This window comes from Schistocerca gregaria, chromosome 9 (genome assembly GCF_023897955.1).
Source record: "Schistocerca gregaria isolate iqSchGreg1 chromosome 9, iqSchGreg1.2, whole genome shotgun sequence".
In the NCBI taxonomy this organism is placed as follows: Eukaryota; Metazoa; Arthropoda; class Insecta; order Orthoptera; family Acrididae; genus Schistocerca; species Schistocerca gregaria.
Window position 1 is genome coordinate 85,942,667 of NC_064928.1, and position 15,971 is coordinate 85,958,637.

At 39.9% G+C, this 15,971-nt stretch overlaps 1 protein-coding gene across 1 annotated transcript in view; it reads right to left on the reverse strand.

Annotated features, from left to right (window-relative positions):
- Positions 1-684: 684 nt before the first annotated feature.
- The window catches only part of LOC126291444 (uncharacterized), a 381,448-nt gene continuing 366,161 nt past the window's right edge, over positions 685-15,971 (reverse strand). Inside the window, exons 18-19 of the mRNA XM_049984958.1 lie at positions 8,734-8,933; positions 685-2,805 (exon numbers count right to left, since the gene is read on the reverse strand). Coding sequence (XP_049840915.1) covers positions 2,764-2,805; positions 8,734-8,933 — 242 coding nt within the window. The 3' untranslated portion in view covers positions 685-2,763. The remainder of the gene's footprint in view (positions 2,806-8,733; positions 8,934-15,971) is intronic.

The window sequence follows — 15,971 nt, forward strand, 5'->3', positions numbered from 1 at the left end:
ATGATTCAGTTTTTTCTGGGATGGTTTACGCTGTAATTCTCGCTCCACATTGATACGAAATGAAACTATACTATTGAACATTGCCAGAAGGATTGCATTTCTTACTGTACTTTTCTAGCCACTGATATATCTAATCCTTCACTTCTACAATGGATTGTTGACACTGAATGTTAACATATGTAATACCTGTCAGGTTTTTGAAGACAGATAACCATCCCACAAGAGGCCCCTTCAAAGTTTAAAGTAATTGTGTCAAGTGAGGACTCTGCGAATATAATCCAACCCCACACATATTGCTCCTGTAAGGATCACAAAGACGACATTAGAACAATTAAAAAACACACAGGCATTTAAGCTATCACCGCACCCCCCCCCCCCCCCCTTCCCCAGCATACTCCCACTCCAATTCAACTGATATGGGAATATGGGAAGTAACCCCAGTATGTGGTACAACAGGAAATACCCTATCTACCATACATTTCACACAGTTTGCAGATCTAGCCGAGTATTATTTTTTAATCTCAAGAAATTTGTCATCAGTTTTCTGGCCTGCAAACAGTAACACAACACACATTGCAAAACACATTCTGCCATTTAAATTTAAATGCATCACTAAAACATGAGTGTGTATTAACAAACTCAGACATAATAGAATTTCAAGTGATTAAGCAATAAAACAATGTCTAAAACTGGGATGAAAATATATTTCAGTTACAACATGATATTTACAATAATGATAATCATAGTGATAGTAATAGTAATATTTCTCTCTAAACGTAAGGTATATCCATCCACTAGGCGAATGCTTACAGAACGGGATTAAAGTATAAACTATTTACTCATTCCTCAACACTGGCAGAGCCAGAAATGTAAAGCATTTTATTCCATACAGCAATAATATATTTATGTACATATGGAAAATATTTCATCTTTACCACTTATACTGCTTCACAAGTAAATATTTTATTTATTTAGTGCTAATTGTGCACCCCCACAGTTCATTAAAATGTTTACAGCTGACATTCTCATTTCCACTTTTCGTACTTTATTAGGAAGGCACAGAACCATTTACTTTTCCTTGCATACAATGTTTGTCTGATTTTGCTGCCAGTTACACACACACATGCATTCTCATCCTGCTTGCCTTTTAGTACCGATTAATGATCAAGTGGTCCATTCATTGCTCCCACACAATAAACAGAAACATTGTTCAGCCAATACGTTAGCAAATAACAATGTTTCACTGAATGTTTCAGTTTTCCCCATCACAAAGTTTCTGCATCTTATCAGGTATCACATTTTGCATCAGCAAAGTTTACAGGAAAGGTAAGAAGCATTGTGTATCAGATTTTTTTAACCAAAACTTGTGAATTAAAAACCTTGCATCTATATGACTGAAAAGCTATCATGTTCACTAATCTGTGACTTCCATAATAAATTCAAACTGTGGAATTCCAGTAGATAGGAAAGTGTAAGAGTAGTGTGTTCTCTTTTTTTACACTGCTTGTGGAATCTATCAATAGGATAATTAGTTCTATCCTTCATAGAACCACTTCTTTTGATATGTTAAAAAGAGAACTTGGGAACATACCTTTGCCCACATTCAACAGTATTTGTCACTATCAGGAACTATTTATGCAATCCTTAATCTATACCTTTTTAGTGAAGGTGAAAGATTCCAATAGACATGTTATTGTCTTTAATAATGTATTAAATGAGAAATAGATTCACTATAACAATAACTGCTCATAATTATGACCAGTAATGCAGAGATTATATTAAATTTAGACTCTCACAGTGTCTCAGATCTGATATTCCCATTATAGCCTGGCACTGTCTAGTATTCTTAATAGGCAATGAGGTGGGAGAAGATATGTCATTCATCACAAATTACAGTCAAAAGCTCCACGCCAAAGTATAAAAAATTTCAGCTGCCATTTTCTTACATTGGACAGTGGCAGGAATAAGGCAAAAAATTAAACCTTCTGGAGTATGTGCACAATTCATAATTAGCATAACTTATGTAGAAAACCATTCATATAGTGCTATGAATACTGAAGCAGCTGTGACTTTGCACATTTTATCTCTGCGATGAATTGCCTCAAAATACATATGTAAAAATGTTGAAGTGTATTGTCAAACACCTCCATGGGTTACTAAAAACATCAAGGGTGCACTTTAAATTTGATCATGATTCATATTTGCATTGGCAAGTGGCTTGACTCAGTAAGACTGTGAAGTATTTCAGGCCGTTCTGTAAAAGTACAATATATCAAAAACTCTGTTCCCATATATTTATAACAGCAGGCATTATTTCCCCAAACTCACAGTTAATTCATACATACACAGTTCATTGTTGCCTTCTATTAGAAACATTACATATCAGCCTAATCACATCTGTCTCTATTACAGTTTACATAATATACACTTAACTCTGAGCATCGAAATTTGATGCCTATTAAAGCCTGAATTGTTCTCAGTTTTTGTACTTCAAGTGTTGCCTGTGATTGCATTTTAGTATAAAAGAATCACATCGAGTCATGGTCACAGACAAATTCATAGTTCTATCCATATGTAACAAGTTTAGAACCTGTAGTATCTACTCTATCGTAGGCCTGAAGTACAATGCAGGACAGTAAAATATCCTCAGTCAGTTCGATGACACACTTCAGTCAATAAATTCCAAAAAGCTTAAACTATTGTCTGTCTGGACTGGATTTGCTCCCCTGAGTTGGTGGCAAGTTGGCAGCCTGTTTACGTTGGTCATTCAACTATCTTCTTGCCAGGCTGCACTCTAGGATAGAGCTGCAAAAACAGAAGACATGTAATTTAGTAGTCACTCTTGGGAAACAGATGCACAAATTAGGCATCACACTTGTTAAGGAAAAAACACTGAAGCTTAAAAAAAAGGAAGGGCTATGAGAATTTAATGTCTAATCCATTATTTTGCCATAAATGATAGTGAGGCGTAGCACTTTGCATCATGTCTATTTAAATGGAATATTACAGCAGTGATTGGACATGCAGTGTGAGTCACATGTAAGACAGGTGTAATCAGATGACTCAAATATATGTAATTTCTAAGCCATATGATAGATGCCACTAGATCAGGCTGTTCCAGCTTGTCGGCTCCGTTGTGAGCCGTGGAGCGCTCCCTGCTCCAGGGAGCCGTGTCACTCGCTGTGACCATTCAACAGGGCCGGCACGCCGGCACGTGGCGCGGATGGCTAAGGCAGGCGGCAAGGTGGGCATTTTGATGTGCAAGCTGAGTCTTACAAGATCGACAACCTCATACTCTTAGATGCTAAGATGGGGTGACATGCTACACCAGGAAATACGATGTTCAGGAAATAAATAAGAAACAACTATTTTACAAAAAGTAGCATACTAAATTTATTGGGCCTCTGTAGCATGACATTTTCCTTTCATTACAAGATCAGAAATATCAGGCGTCAAAGTGTTCGCAGCGTTAATGCGGAGGATGGCCTTCATTGTTGCATCCTGAAGAAATGATCATTCCTTACTTTTTACTCTCTTCATTGCTGAGAAAAGCTGCTCACAACAATAAGTAGATCCAAACATGCACATGATATGAGCGGCATTGTTGTGAAGCTTAGGAAATGTTTTTTTTTTTTTGCTGCAATACACGATACCATCATGACAAATCCAACGTGTTGTAGTACCTCTCTTTCAGAAAAGTTGAATTTTGCAAATCAATAATCTCCAATTTAAGTGACAATGACAAGTCATCGGGGGAAACTGAAAAGGGAGTGCCGAACACCTTAAGTTCAATTTCCAAACTAGTGAAGTCTCGGAATCGAGTTTCAAACGACGTGATGAGCTGCTTTAACTTTGCTTGGTAATCACCGAAAGTAGTACCTTCAGGTAGTTTTAAACAAGCAAGACGATTGAAGAACGTTAAATGTCCATTACTCATCTGTTTCTCAAATAAACGTAACTTTTCCAAGAACACTTTGATATGGTCGTGTATGTCAACGATTAGCTGCCCTTTGCTCTGTAATAACAGATTTAAATTATTCAGATGTATAGTTATGTCAGCTAGGAACGCCAGGTCTGATATCAGTTTTATATCTTTCAGAGAACGCATTTCTTCGCCTTTCATTTAGAGAAAAAGGGATATTTCCTCACGAATGGCAAAGAAAACATGAATTTTTCCCCCGACTCAGCCAACGAACTGTACTGTGGTAAAGTATAGCCCCATACTCAGCTTCCATATCTCTCAGAAATCCTTTGAATTGGTGATGATTCATACCGTGACGCCGCACAAAATTCACACACTTCACGACATCTTTCATGACGCCACCTAGCTCTACTGTTTCAGCATACAGTGCCTCTTGGTGAATAAAACAATGAAGAGTCAAAATGTCTTTCCCGAATTCGTCCCTGAGTTTATTTTTCAAATGAGAAGCAAAACCTTGGTGACGCCCGATCATTTGTGGTGAACCGTTTGTCACTACAGAATGGAGCTTATCCCACCTTCAATTGCCTGCACCTCCCTTGGAAACAAACATTCTGCAACCTACCATGCACGATTTTACACGTGGTCGCACCAAAAATGGCTTGCCACTCGTCGCAGTGATGTGAGCGACCCTGTAGCTTTCTCGAACTGCAGATTCAAAAGTGTTTTCTCTGCTCTCATTCACCTGAAAATTATAAATGCATTACAGAACACAAACTATGTTGCATGTTTTGATACCCTCCGAATTACGAAACTGATTTTAAACTTAAGTCTCCTGGTATATCGTTCTTAAGCCTAGCTATCAGTTCTCTGCGTGCAACGCCTTGTACCTGATCGTAGTGCGCTGCGTGAAGACGTGTATAATGTTGTTGTATATTGTACCTCTTCGCAGAATTAAATACTTTGTGACATAAAAGACACTGCGGATGACCATCCCACTCAATGAATAGAAAGGTGTCCTCCAATAGAGGTACAAGGCTCCCGTGCTAGTCATAGCTGTCATTGAATATGGATTATTGTTCAGTTGCAGCTGCATGCAGCCAGGGGGCAGAGAGTTCTCTTTCCCCCTCCACGCAGGCTCCGAGCTGCCGCAGTGAGAGCTCCGGAGCGCTCCAGCTCCCTGGAGCTCGGTTGGAACAGCCTGCACTAGATGGACAGTTTTGTTTATTTGATTTCTAATTGTTTATTAATTACAACTATTATTCTGTTATGACAGTGAAAGAATATATGAACGTGAAATAAGGTTTTATACAAAGTTTTTACAGTATACATTGAAGTAACAGGGAATGTGAAGAGTGTTCAAGAATGACTTATGTTAATCATTCATAGCAGGGAATTTGTTGTGAACTATTTCATCAGTTTATGGTACTGAGGAAATCATAGTCTGGCTTCAGAAGCCAGAGACTGTGGTCATGTGTGTAAGTTGTGTTTGCATAACGTGTGTACGTTATGTGAGTGTGTGTGTGTGCGCGTGTGTGTGTGTGTGTGCGTGTGTGTGCGTGTGTGTGCGTGTGTGCGCGTGTGTGCGTGTGTGCGCGTGTGTGCGCGTGTGTGCGCGTGTGTGCGCGTGTGTGCGCGTGTGTGCGCGTGTGTGCGCGTGTGTGCGCGTGTGTGCGCGTGTGTGCGCGTGTGTGCGCGTGTGTGCGCGTGTGTGCGCGTGTGTGCGCGTGTGTGCGCGTGTGTGTGCGCGTGTGTGTGCGCGTGTGTGCGCGCGTGTGCGCGCGTGTGCGCGCGTGTGCGCGCGTGTGCGCGTGTGTGCGCGTGTGTGCGCGTGTGTGCGCGTGTGTGCGCGTGTGCGCGTGTGTGTGCGCGTGTGCGCGCGTGTGCGCGTGTGTGCGCGCGTGTGCGCGTGTGTGCGCGTGTGTGCGCGTGTGCGTGTGCGCGTGTGTGTGCGTGTGCGCGTGTGTGCGCGTGTGTGCGCGTGTGCGTGTGCGCGTGTGTGCGCGTGTGTGCGCGTGTGCGTGTGCGCGTGTGTGTGCGTGTGCGCGTGTGTGCGCGTGTGCGCGCGTGTGCGCGTGTGCGCGCGTGTGCGCGTGTGCGTGCGCGTGTGCGTGCGCGTGTGCGCGTGTGCGCGTGTGCGCGTGTGCGCGTGTGCGCGTGTGCGCGTGTGCGCGTGTGCGCGTGTGCGCGTGTGCGCGTGTGCGCGTGTGCGCGTGTGTGTGCGCGTGTGTGTGCGCGTGTGCGCGTGTGTGTGCGCGTGTGTGTGCGCGTGTGTGTGCGCGTGTGTGTGCGCGTGTGTGTGCGCGTGTGTGTGCGCGTGTGTGTGCGCGTGTGTGTGCGCGAGTGTGCGTGTGCACGAGTGTTGTCTATTTTCAACAAAGGCCTTGTTGGCCAAAAGCTCACTTCCTGAGTGTCTTTTTGTTGTGCCTATCAGCAACTCAGCATCTCCGCTATATGGTGAGTAGGAACTATCCCCATAACATTGTTACATTCCATCCTGGATTTTCCATTATTGAGCAGTCAACTCATACAAATAACTTGGCATAACACTTGATGGCTATATGAAACAGAATTATCACAAAGATTCAGTTGTAGATAAAACAGGCAGCAGATTCATTTATTGATAGAACAGTAGAGAAATAGAATCAGTATAAAAATGAGATCACTTACAAATCACATTTGCTATCTGACCTACAACAATGCACAAGTGCTCAAAATAATACTAACTGGAGATATTGAACGCATACAAAGAAGAGCAACCTGAATGGTCAGACATTTGTTTCACCCATGACGGAGTGTCACAGAGATGCTGAAGAAATTGAACTGGCAGCCTACTTTCAAAAGTTCAAGAGTTAGCTTTAAATAATGTGTCTAGGTATATCAAACAATAGAAAACCCATGATGGATTAATGTCAATATTGTGGAAAGCATAGACCGCTACTCACAGAAAAGCACAAAAAAAACTGCAAACAAGTAAGATTTTGGTATAAATGCCTACTTCCAAAATAAACACACATGTACTTTCTCACAAAATCAACTTGCACGCACATGACTACTCTGGCTGTCGACACCAGACTGAGAACAGCTGTGTATGATGGGAGAAGCAACCCCAGTGTAGTTGGGGGGGGGGAAGGGGGGGGGGGGGGAAGGAGGAAACTGTGGTGCAGATAGAGTAAAGATGGGGGACAGTAAAGTGATGCTGAGCAGGTCAATGTGACAACCCCAGCTGTCACCCATACAAATTAATAGATTATATTATCTTTCCACTGCACCTTAAGACCTTGCATTCAATACTAAGTTGTCCCAGGCAGCAATGTGTGCCACTACCCAAGTGCCAAATTGGTGGACTGAAATCCAAGAGCAACAAAGAGTCCACACTTAGATGCAGCATGGGTAAACATTCCTGAATAACCAGTCAGGTGGCATGAAACAGATGTCAAGTGACCGCCATAGAAGTCTGCCTACAGAGCAATTACAAACAGATGTTTCTACATGTCTCTCCAGCATTTTTCATACCTTAATTGCTTCTGTAACATCATTTGCAATTTTTTGCATTGTATAATGTTTCAACAGTCCTACTCCATTATGATCCTATAGCTAGATTGACTTCTTTCACAGTGTAGGATTCAGATAAATACCTAATATTTAATTCCTGTAATACAAAGGTCAACATACCACATATCAGGTTATTTACATTATGGTTTTTTTTTTCAGAGAATGGACACCTTGGCACTACTATACTTCTGTTACCGTAATCTTTGATCAGACCAAAGAACAGGTAGTCACACTTCATATTTGTTTCAAAATCTCTCTTTGAAGATCATGTAATATAACATGTTAGTTATTAGGTGCAAATTTCTCGCCAGGTATACATTACTTTAACTGTGCTACAGAATAACCCACTTGGAAGGATTACGTTAAGACAGACTCTTATGACAATTACATATGTTCTACATTTGGCTGTATTATATTTGGCAACAATGTGTTTTTGATCCACAGATGTGTACCGTGTAAGTACTGCGGCTTTAAGAAACTTTTTTAATCCCCCCACTCTCTACACTGCCTGTAGCTACTTTATACTTGCCTCTATTTTGTACCTTACAGTTTTGTCCTGTGAAGATGGTTGTTGTAACTGCTAATGGTGGAAATATGCTTCTTTCAAAATAGTATGTAACTACCTATGAAGAGTACAATACTACTATATGTTTAATATTTGTCTTTTTACATACTACTGTTTCAATAATGAACTGATTTTATAGTATCACTGTAATATGTTAACTGAGTGATGAATATTCAGTTCTAAACATAGATAATTACTGAAGACAGATCTGCACACGTACACTGTTACTAGAAAGAGACTGTTCACTGTAAGGTGACAGAAAAGAGAGAATCTTTGCCCAAAGAATAACAATAACACATGGCCTATTAAAATGTTGCCAGCAAATCCTCATTTATTTTAGAGCAAAATGCCTTTTTTTTAATCATTTTGAGCTCTGGCCAATCTGGTTTGCGATTATGGAAACCTTCTAATACTGTTTTGTAATTGTGCCATTGTGAAGACTTTGGATAATCCTGAAAGGAAAGTTCAGTGGAGCAACACAGTATTATTCTGTGCAGAGGACTACTTCCTGATATGAAATACCTGGCCATGAAATATTTTAATGCAGACAAATAAAATAACATGATGTGTACCACAACTGGCATCCAAGCAGAGAGATTATTTCAGAACATAATCTCATAAAAGCACAAGTTATGTATGTTTTAGCTGGACTGCCATCATGTTGCACATCATATCTGTTCATACTCATACTCACCCCGAGCAAGTTGCGAGGCACATATCCCTCCTTGTCGTCGAGCCGCGACCACCACCACTCGCGTTCGTTTTCATCTCCCTTCCGCAGGACCACCAGGCGGTCACCCTCTCGAAAGCTTAGCTCATCCGGGTTGTGTGCTTCGTAGTCATAGACTGCCCACACGACACCACCATTGAGAATTCCGAGCTTTTCTTGGACACCTTAGAACAAGTAAAATTGTTTGTTTTCGTCAACAGGTTCAGAGTATGAGATGCAGTGATAATGAACATGATCTACAGCACTCAAGTACAAACATGATGTACCAAAATGGAAAGTCCAACAGTTGGTGTATAAATTTGTCAATCTGTGATTTCAGTACTGGGTACAGCTGTGGCTATCTTTTGAGGCTTATGAGCTATTTAGTTTTTTCATAGTGTTCATCCAACAATTCATGCAAGCATAAAATTCATTGTTTTCAAACATTGTGCCTGAAATAGACAATAACCAAGTGCAACTATGTTAATGTTCATACAACATCTTCACTAACATTTAGTATTGTTTATCACCCACATGAATTACATTCACTGTGCGCCAAGTACATTATTTGAGACAAATGTTGAAACGTATCGCAACCTTAGTTTCTGGTTCTTCAGAAAATAGCCATTAACCTGTTCCTGCCACTTTTGTTTTTTTCAAAAACTTATTTCAAATGCTGCCTCCCACTGCCATTAGGAGTAGAAGAAGGAGAAGAACTATACAATTAATCTTTTGCACACATGAAAGTAAGTGAAACTCACAAATGGCTCTTCAGGTAAATTACAGTACCACATGAGTTGTTATATAAATTTAGAACCGTCACCCTGATGAAAGCACGAAGACTGAACACCTGACCATATACTTAACTAATAGACTAACAGAACACTCAAGCTGAATTTTGATAGGTATGTACTAGTCATAGGTTTTGTGCCCCACATATGCACAAAAGCATGGTCTTATCAGTGAACTTTACAATGAACACCCACTCAGTTAATAGAGGATGATAATCAATAAGCCACTTAGTTGCTCAGATTCGTAACAGATACGCAAGATAGTCAACCACCTTCTCGAGGCAGCACCAGGGCCTCGAAAAAGTTAAAGAAAAATATTGTTTGTACCATTATGTGGACATCCACCTGTGGACTTGAAAATGAGTTTGAAACTGGCCAGTTCCTATTTTAGGCAAATATTGTGGTGGAAATAATGTGTTCCTTTGGACCTAAAACTGTGTGTGCAGTGTGGAACTGCAAAAACAAATATTTTGTAACAGAGCCTAAACAGACAAGCACTCCATTTCCTAAATCCTGCTAACTGTTCTGTTTGATAAGAGGTGCAATCAAAATATAAGGGTTGTTTGTTTCTTCAACGAAGTTGCACAAATTCAGTACTATTGATTTACTGCTTATGAAGCCAAAGAAGACATGGTTTCTATTCAATAATCATTCCCAGTCATAACAAGCAAAATTAGCAGCACAACCACTCCTGGGATGGACACCATGCCGGCCATGGCCCCATTACATCTTTGGGTTACATACACGACAAAAAAAAAATGGATATCTTTATGATACACAGCTCCCTACACAAATATAATGAATGTGAATGTGGTAAATATGGGAGTGGTTAGAAAAGCCAGCTGACTAGACAGTGGCTTCCACTTGCTTCAACAAACTTTCAATGTCAACTGGAAGTGAGGAGGAGTGGAAGAATGAACAATGATTTCGTTCAGGTTACAGTCTGGTTTGCTGATGGGTCAAAAACGGACAAAAGTGCTGGGGCTGAGGCTGTGGTATGTGGGGTACAGCCTAGTACGATGTCTCAAGAGAAGCTGGCTACAGTATCCCAAACAGAGATATTTGATTACTTGATTCTCAAACCAACCCAATATTCTATTTGCTTACACAAAACTGTAATGATTTACCAAAAGGGTTGCAAACACGAAATTCAGCCAGAGAACAGTTGGATTCCCAGGTCCCACCACATTCACAATCTCAGAAATAACATATTTGGAAGAAATAGCCAAATATTTGTGACAACAAAGGTATCAGTTTCACAGCTGTCCTGTTTTGATGACAATGATGATGTATAAAAACTAATGAAAACAATTCCTCTTTGTTTATTTTATTTTTCCATGTATTATTCTAAATATTCTAAAGGTGGCAGGGGTAAAAGACAGGGAGCAAAAGGCTATTTACAATTTGTACAGAAACCAGATGGCAGTTATAAGAGTCGAGGGGCATGAAAGGGAAGCAGTGGTTGTGGCCTCTCCCCGATGTTGTTCAATCTGTATATTGAGCAAGCAGTAAAGGAAACAAAAGAAAAATTCGGAGTAGGTATTAAAATCCATGGAGAAGAAATAAAAACTTTGAGGTTCGCCAATGACATTGAAATTCTGTCAGAGACAGCAAAGGACTTGGAAGAGCAGTTGAATGGAATGGACAGTGTCTTGAAAGGAGGATATAAGATGAACATCAACAAAAGCCAAACAAGGATAATGGAATGTAGTCGAATTAAGTCGGGTGATGCTGAGGGAATTGGATTAGGAAATGAGACACTTAAAGTAATAAAGGAGTTTTGCTATTTCGGGAGCAAAATAACTGATGATGGTCAAAGTAGAGAGGATATAAAATGTAGACTGGCAATGGCAAGGAAAGCGTTTCTGAAGAAGAGAAATTTGTTAACATAGAATAGATTTAAGTGTCAGGAAGTCGTTTCTGAACGTATTTGTATGGAGTGTAGCCATGTAAGGAAATGAAACATGGACAATAAATAGTTTGGACAAGAAAAGAATAGAAGCTTTTGAAATGTGGTGCTACAGAAGAATGTTGAAGATTAGGTGGGTAGATCACGTAACTAATGAGGAGGCATTGAATAGGATTGGGGATAAGAGAAGTTTTTGGCACAACTTGACAAGAAGAAGGGATCGGTTGGTAGGACATGTCCTGAGGCATCAAGGGTTCACAAATTTAGCATTGGAGGGCAGCGTGGAGGGTAAAAATCATAGAGGGAGACCAAGTGATGAATACACTAAGCAGATTCAGAAGGATGTAGGTTGCAGTAGGTACTGGGAGATGAAGGAGCTTGCACAGGATAGATCAGCATGGAGAGCTGCATCAAACCAGTCTCAGGAATGAAGACCACAACAACAACAACAAGTATTATTCAAAATGTAGACAATGAATACAGCAAAACTCCATTTACACGTTTTTTCACGTATACATTTTTCTCACTTATACCTTTTTTTCTTTGTGTGCTGGCTGAATATCCACAGTGTGCACAAGTTATGATGCAGTGTTTCAGAGTGGGTTGCCGGCAAGTGGATTGGTAAGGCTGATATTAGACTATAATAAAATTTGACAGTGTAATAAGGAAATTTCTCAAAGTTAGGCTTTGATCAAATGTTTTTGATCAAAGCTAGCACCTTGCCTTAGATTTGATGAAAGGAAGTGTTTGTCTTATGTTTAGTGCATGGAGAAATCAACAGCTTGGAGCACTAGCATCGCTGCAGCTGTCTGACACACAATGTTCATCAATATGACTCCCAAATTTACATGGTGCATCGCATATGTAACAAAAATGATAGAAATATTCAGGGCAGATAAAACACTGTGTAGCTTATGACACCCTGAGTGTGAAAACAGAATAAAAAACAAGAGCTATAAAACAAATTGTGGATGCTATTAGCTGTGAAGTATGGCCAGGATATACCCCCGAGAATATAAAGGAGAAAATCTAAAACTTGTGTGGAAATAAAAAATTTTCACGACTGCAGTACACATTTAATGTATTTTCCTTCACAAATTCATCCTTCAGTGCATTATAAATAGCTTCAAACATTTCTGGCATTATTTTTGTCAATGTGCACTGCAGCATTAGAGTGCTATACCGGTACTGTAAACTAGAGTAGCTAGAAATTTCAGTATTATGGTAAGTCTGTCTTTTGCAGACATAGCATTTCTGAGAGTGTTCAGCTTCATAATATGAGGAGCCACTTGAGCACATATTGAAATGTACTCTCATCCATCGCCAAAGGGATTCTGATGCGACTTTACGACCTCGACTTGCAGCCCCATAGCAAATTTTGTTGTATATTTTTCGTATCTTGCCATTATGTCCACATCTTCAACCAAGTATGTTTCCTTTTCTTCCACATCTCTTGCAAATGCAATGACAATGCAATTCCAGTGCACACAACTGCAGACCAGGTATAATTTTGCTTCCAGTATTGGGGGTGTAGTGTGTATGTTGACAATGACCATTCATTGCTGGGAATTCATCTGACCACAAAATAAATAATTAAATCTGTTCTTGCTCTATGGTTGACAGATTCTTTTTTGTACCCCTGTCCGCTCAGTAAATTAGTTATACTCATAAAATGAACATTTCAGAACAAAACATTTGCGTTATACGAAGATGGTGTTGCCAACATCAGTACACTACAGCACCAAGCTGCAGATAATAGTATTAAGCCATCGTCAGCAGTTATGAAGGAACTTTGACAAAATATTTGACGAGAGTGTAATACCCCCTTTTGCACCACGCCAAAGGTCATTGTCGAAGGAAATTTGATAGTATAATATTCTTTTATAGATTGACAGACAAGCAACAATAGTATAAATTTCAATAATAGAGTTGTCACAAATAACAGATGTTATACAGAGACTGTACAGTATTGGAAAGTACAGTGTAACACATGAAGCTTACTATTACGGCAGTGGTGATGGCCACAGGGAAGATTGGTAGTAGGTGTAGCACTCATTTGTTTTCCCCAAAATTGCACGACTTCTGATGAACTAGGGCACAACTGGACAAGAATTGTTGCATGTCACTCAGGAATCCCGAAACACATCACACCTCATACTGTAGAGTCGTGCTGTATTACTGTAGTTCTAATTAATGATGATGATGTAAATAAAATAGAAAGAAACTTCCACATGGGAAAAATATATTAAAAACAAAGATTCCAAGACTTACCAAGCGCGAAAGCGCCGGCAGACAGGCACAATGAACAAAACACACACACACACACACACACACACACACACACACACACACACACACACACACACACAGAATTACTAGCTTTCGCAACCGACGGTTGCTTCTTCAGGAAAGAGGAAAGGAGAGGGAAAGACGAAAGGATGTGGGTTTTAAGGGAGAGAGTAAGGAGTCATTCCAATCCCGGGAGCGGAAAAACTTCCCTTAGGGGGAAAAAAGGACAGGTGTACACTCGCACACACACACATATCCATCCGCACATACACAGACATGTCTGTAGTAGCAAAGGCAAAGGAAAAGGAAATTGAAGATAGTGCAAGTGTATTCAGAATTTCTACTAGTAAGTGGACACACATTCAGGGTGAGAAATATTAAGACGTGGGAGATTGTTTGTTGTTGTGGTTCAGGCAACATAGAGCAGAAGGCATTCCTATTAGCAGCCCAATGCTTTGCGGAAAATCAAATGAATTGGCAATTCAACTCAGTGTAGAGAATTTTTAGTGCTTCATCAGGTTGACTGCACAAATTTAAGGTAAAAAATGGCATCAGCTGTTAGAACGTATGTGGCAAAAGCAAAAGTGCGAGATTGGAAGGAAATCTGTTTGAAAGAACTGACATCCCAATATGCTCCTGAAAACATTTTCAATGTGGATGAGATCGGCTTGTTTTACAATGCAATGCCTGAATGCACTATGGCATTCAAAGACGAGAAATGCCATGGAGGAAAGCAAAGTAATCAATGTATAACAGTGCTGCTGTTACGTGCTAACAGTGATGGGAGTGAGAAGCTCCTCCACTTCTGATTGGGATATTTGCCAAGCCCCATTGTTTTAAGAACACTATCACATTTCCCACACAACACAATAGTAACAAGAAATCCTGGATTAAGACAAAATTTTCGAAAGCTGGCTTTGAAGTGTCGATGTTAAAATGGGTGCAGCAGGCCAAAAGATTTTATTGTTGGTAGACAGGTGTGCATCACATCCTCCCCTTACTTCCTTTTTGAGAAATGTGACCGTGGAATTATTTCCAGTGAATTTCCCGAGTGAGCTCCAGTCACGTGACCTTGGAGTAATACATAATTTCAGGTTGCATTATCGCAAAATGCTCTTCCAGCATGCCATCAGGTTTGTAAACATCAGAAAAAAGGGAAGAAATGAAAATAACCATTTTACAGGTAAGATTTTTACTTGTCATTACTTTCAAGTTGTGCTACCGGAGCCAAAGAACACTTTAAGAAATAATTAATGAATTTGTTTCTTTTGATAGGCAATGCACTACTGTGCAGCTTCATGGCACAGTGTTTCAGATGGTACCATTCGGAATTGTTTCTGCAAAGCCGGATTTGGAAATGAAGTCCATGATCGTGATGGAAATGACCATACTGATGATATTTCACCTAATGATGAAGAATGGAATAAACTTTAAGAGCAGGCATCATTTGAGGATTACGTGAACGTTGATGAAAACCTTGTCACTACAGAACTCACGAGTATGAGATAGTTTAATGTGCATTGCGGGACCTGGACAAGGAGGAAACCGACAATAAGGATGATACAGAAGAGTCTCAGCATTCCTCCGTGACATTTAACAATGGAGTAAATTCGTTACAAATAATTGAACAGTTTCTGACACACCACAATGTTTCAGATGAAATAGTGACAGAGTTATCCCCTTTTGAGGGTACAGTGTACACTATTGCCACGTCAAAAAAAGAAAAGAAAAACATATTTTTTTTACAAAATGACGTTTATATTTTTCTTTATATCTTTGTTAAGTATGGTACCTAGTAAGCCTATATAACATTTTGTAGAATGTAAGTTTTTATTTACTGGATTTTTCATTTGTGTCTACCAATTAATTTGATAGCATGGTGCTATATTTCATATAAAGGTTTTTTTGCATTTATACACTTTTTTCCTGTAGCCTATTGTAAAACGTGTAATTGAAGTTTAACTGTAAATGGATTAAGTTTAGAATAGGTGTCAATAAGAATTTGTAATTTTACTTAGACAGACTATGTTGAAAAATAATTTTTCTCAAGGAGCCTCTTAAAATGGGGTGTAGTGTCATACTTGGGTAAATATGGTAGATGCTAAAAGTATCATGGCATCTACAGTCATTCAGACTGCCAAGCTGCTCTCAAATCTGTATAAGCACCTGCAATGAGATCATCGAGCATCACAAAATGCCAGAAATGAGAGACTAGAAGAAACCAACTGGGTACA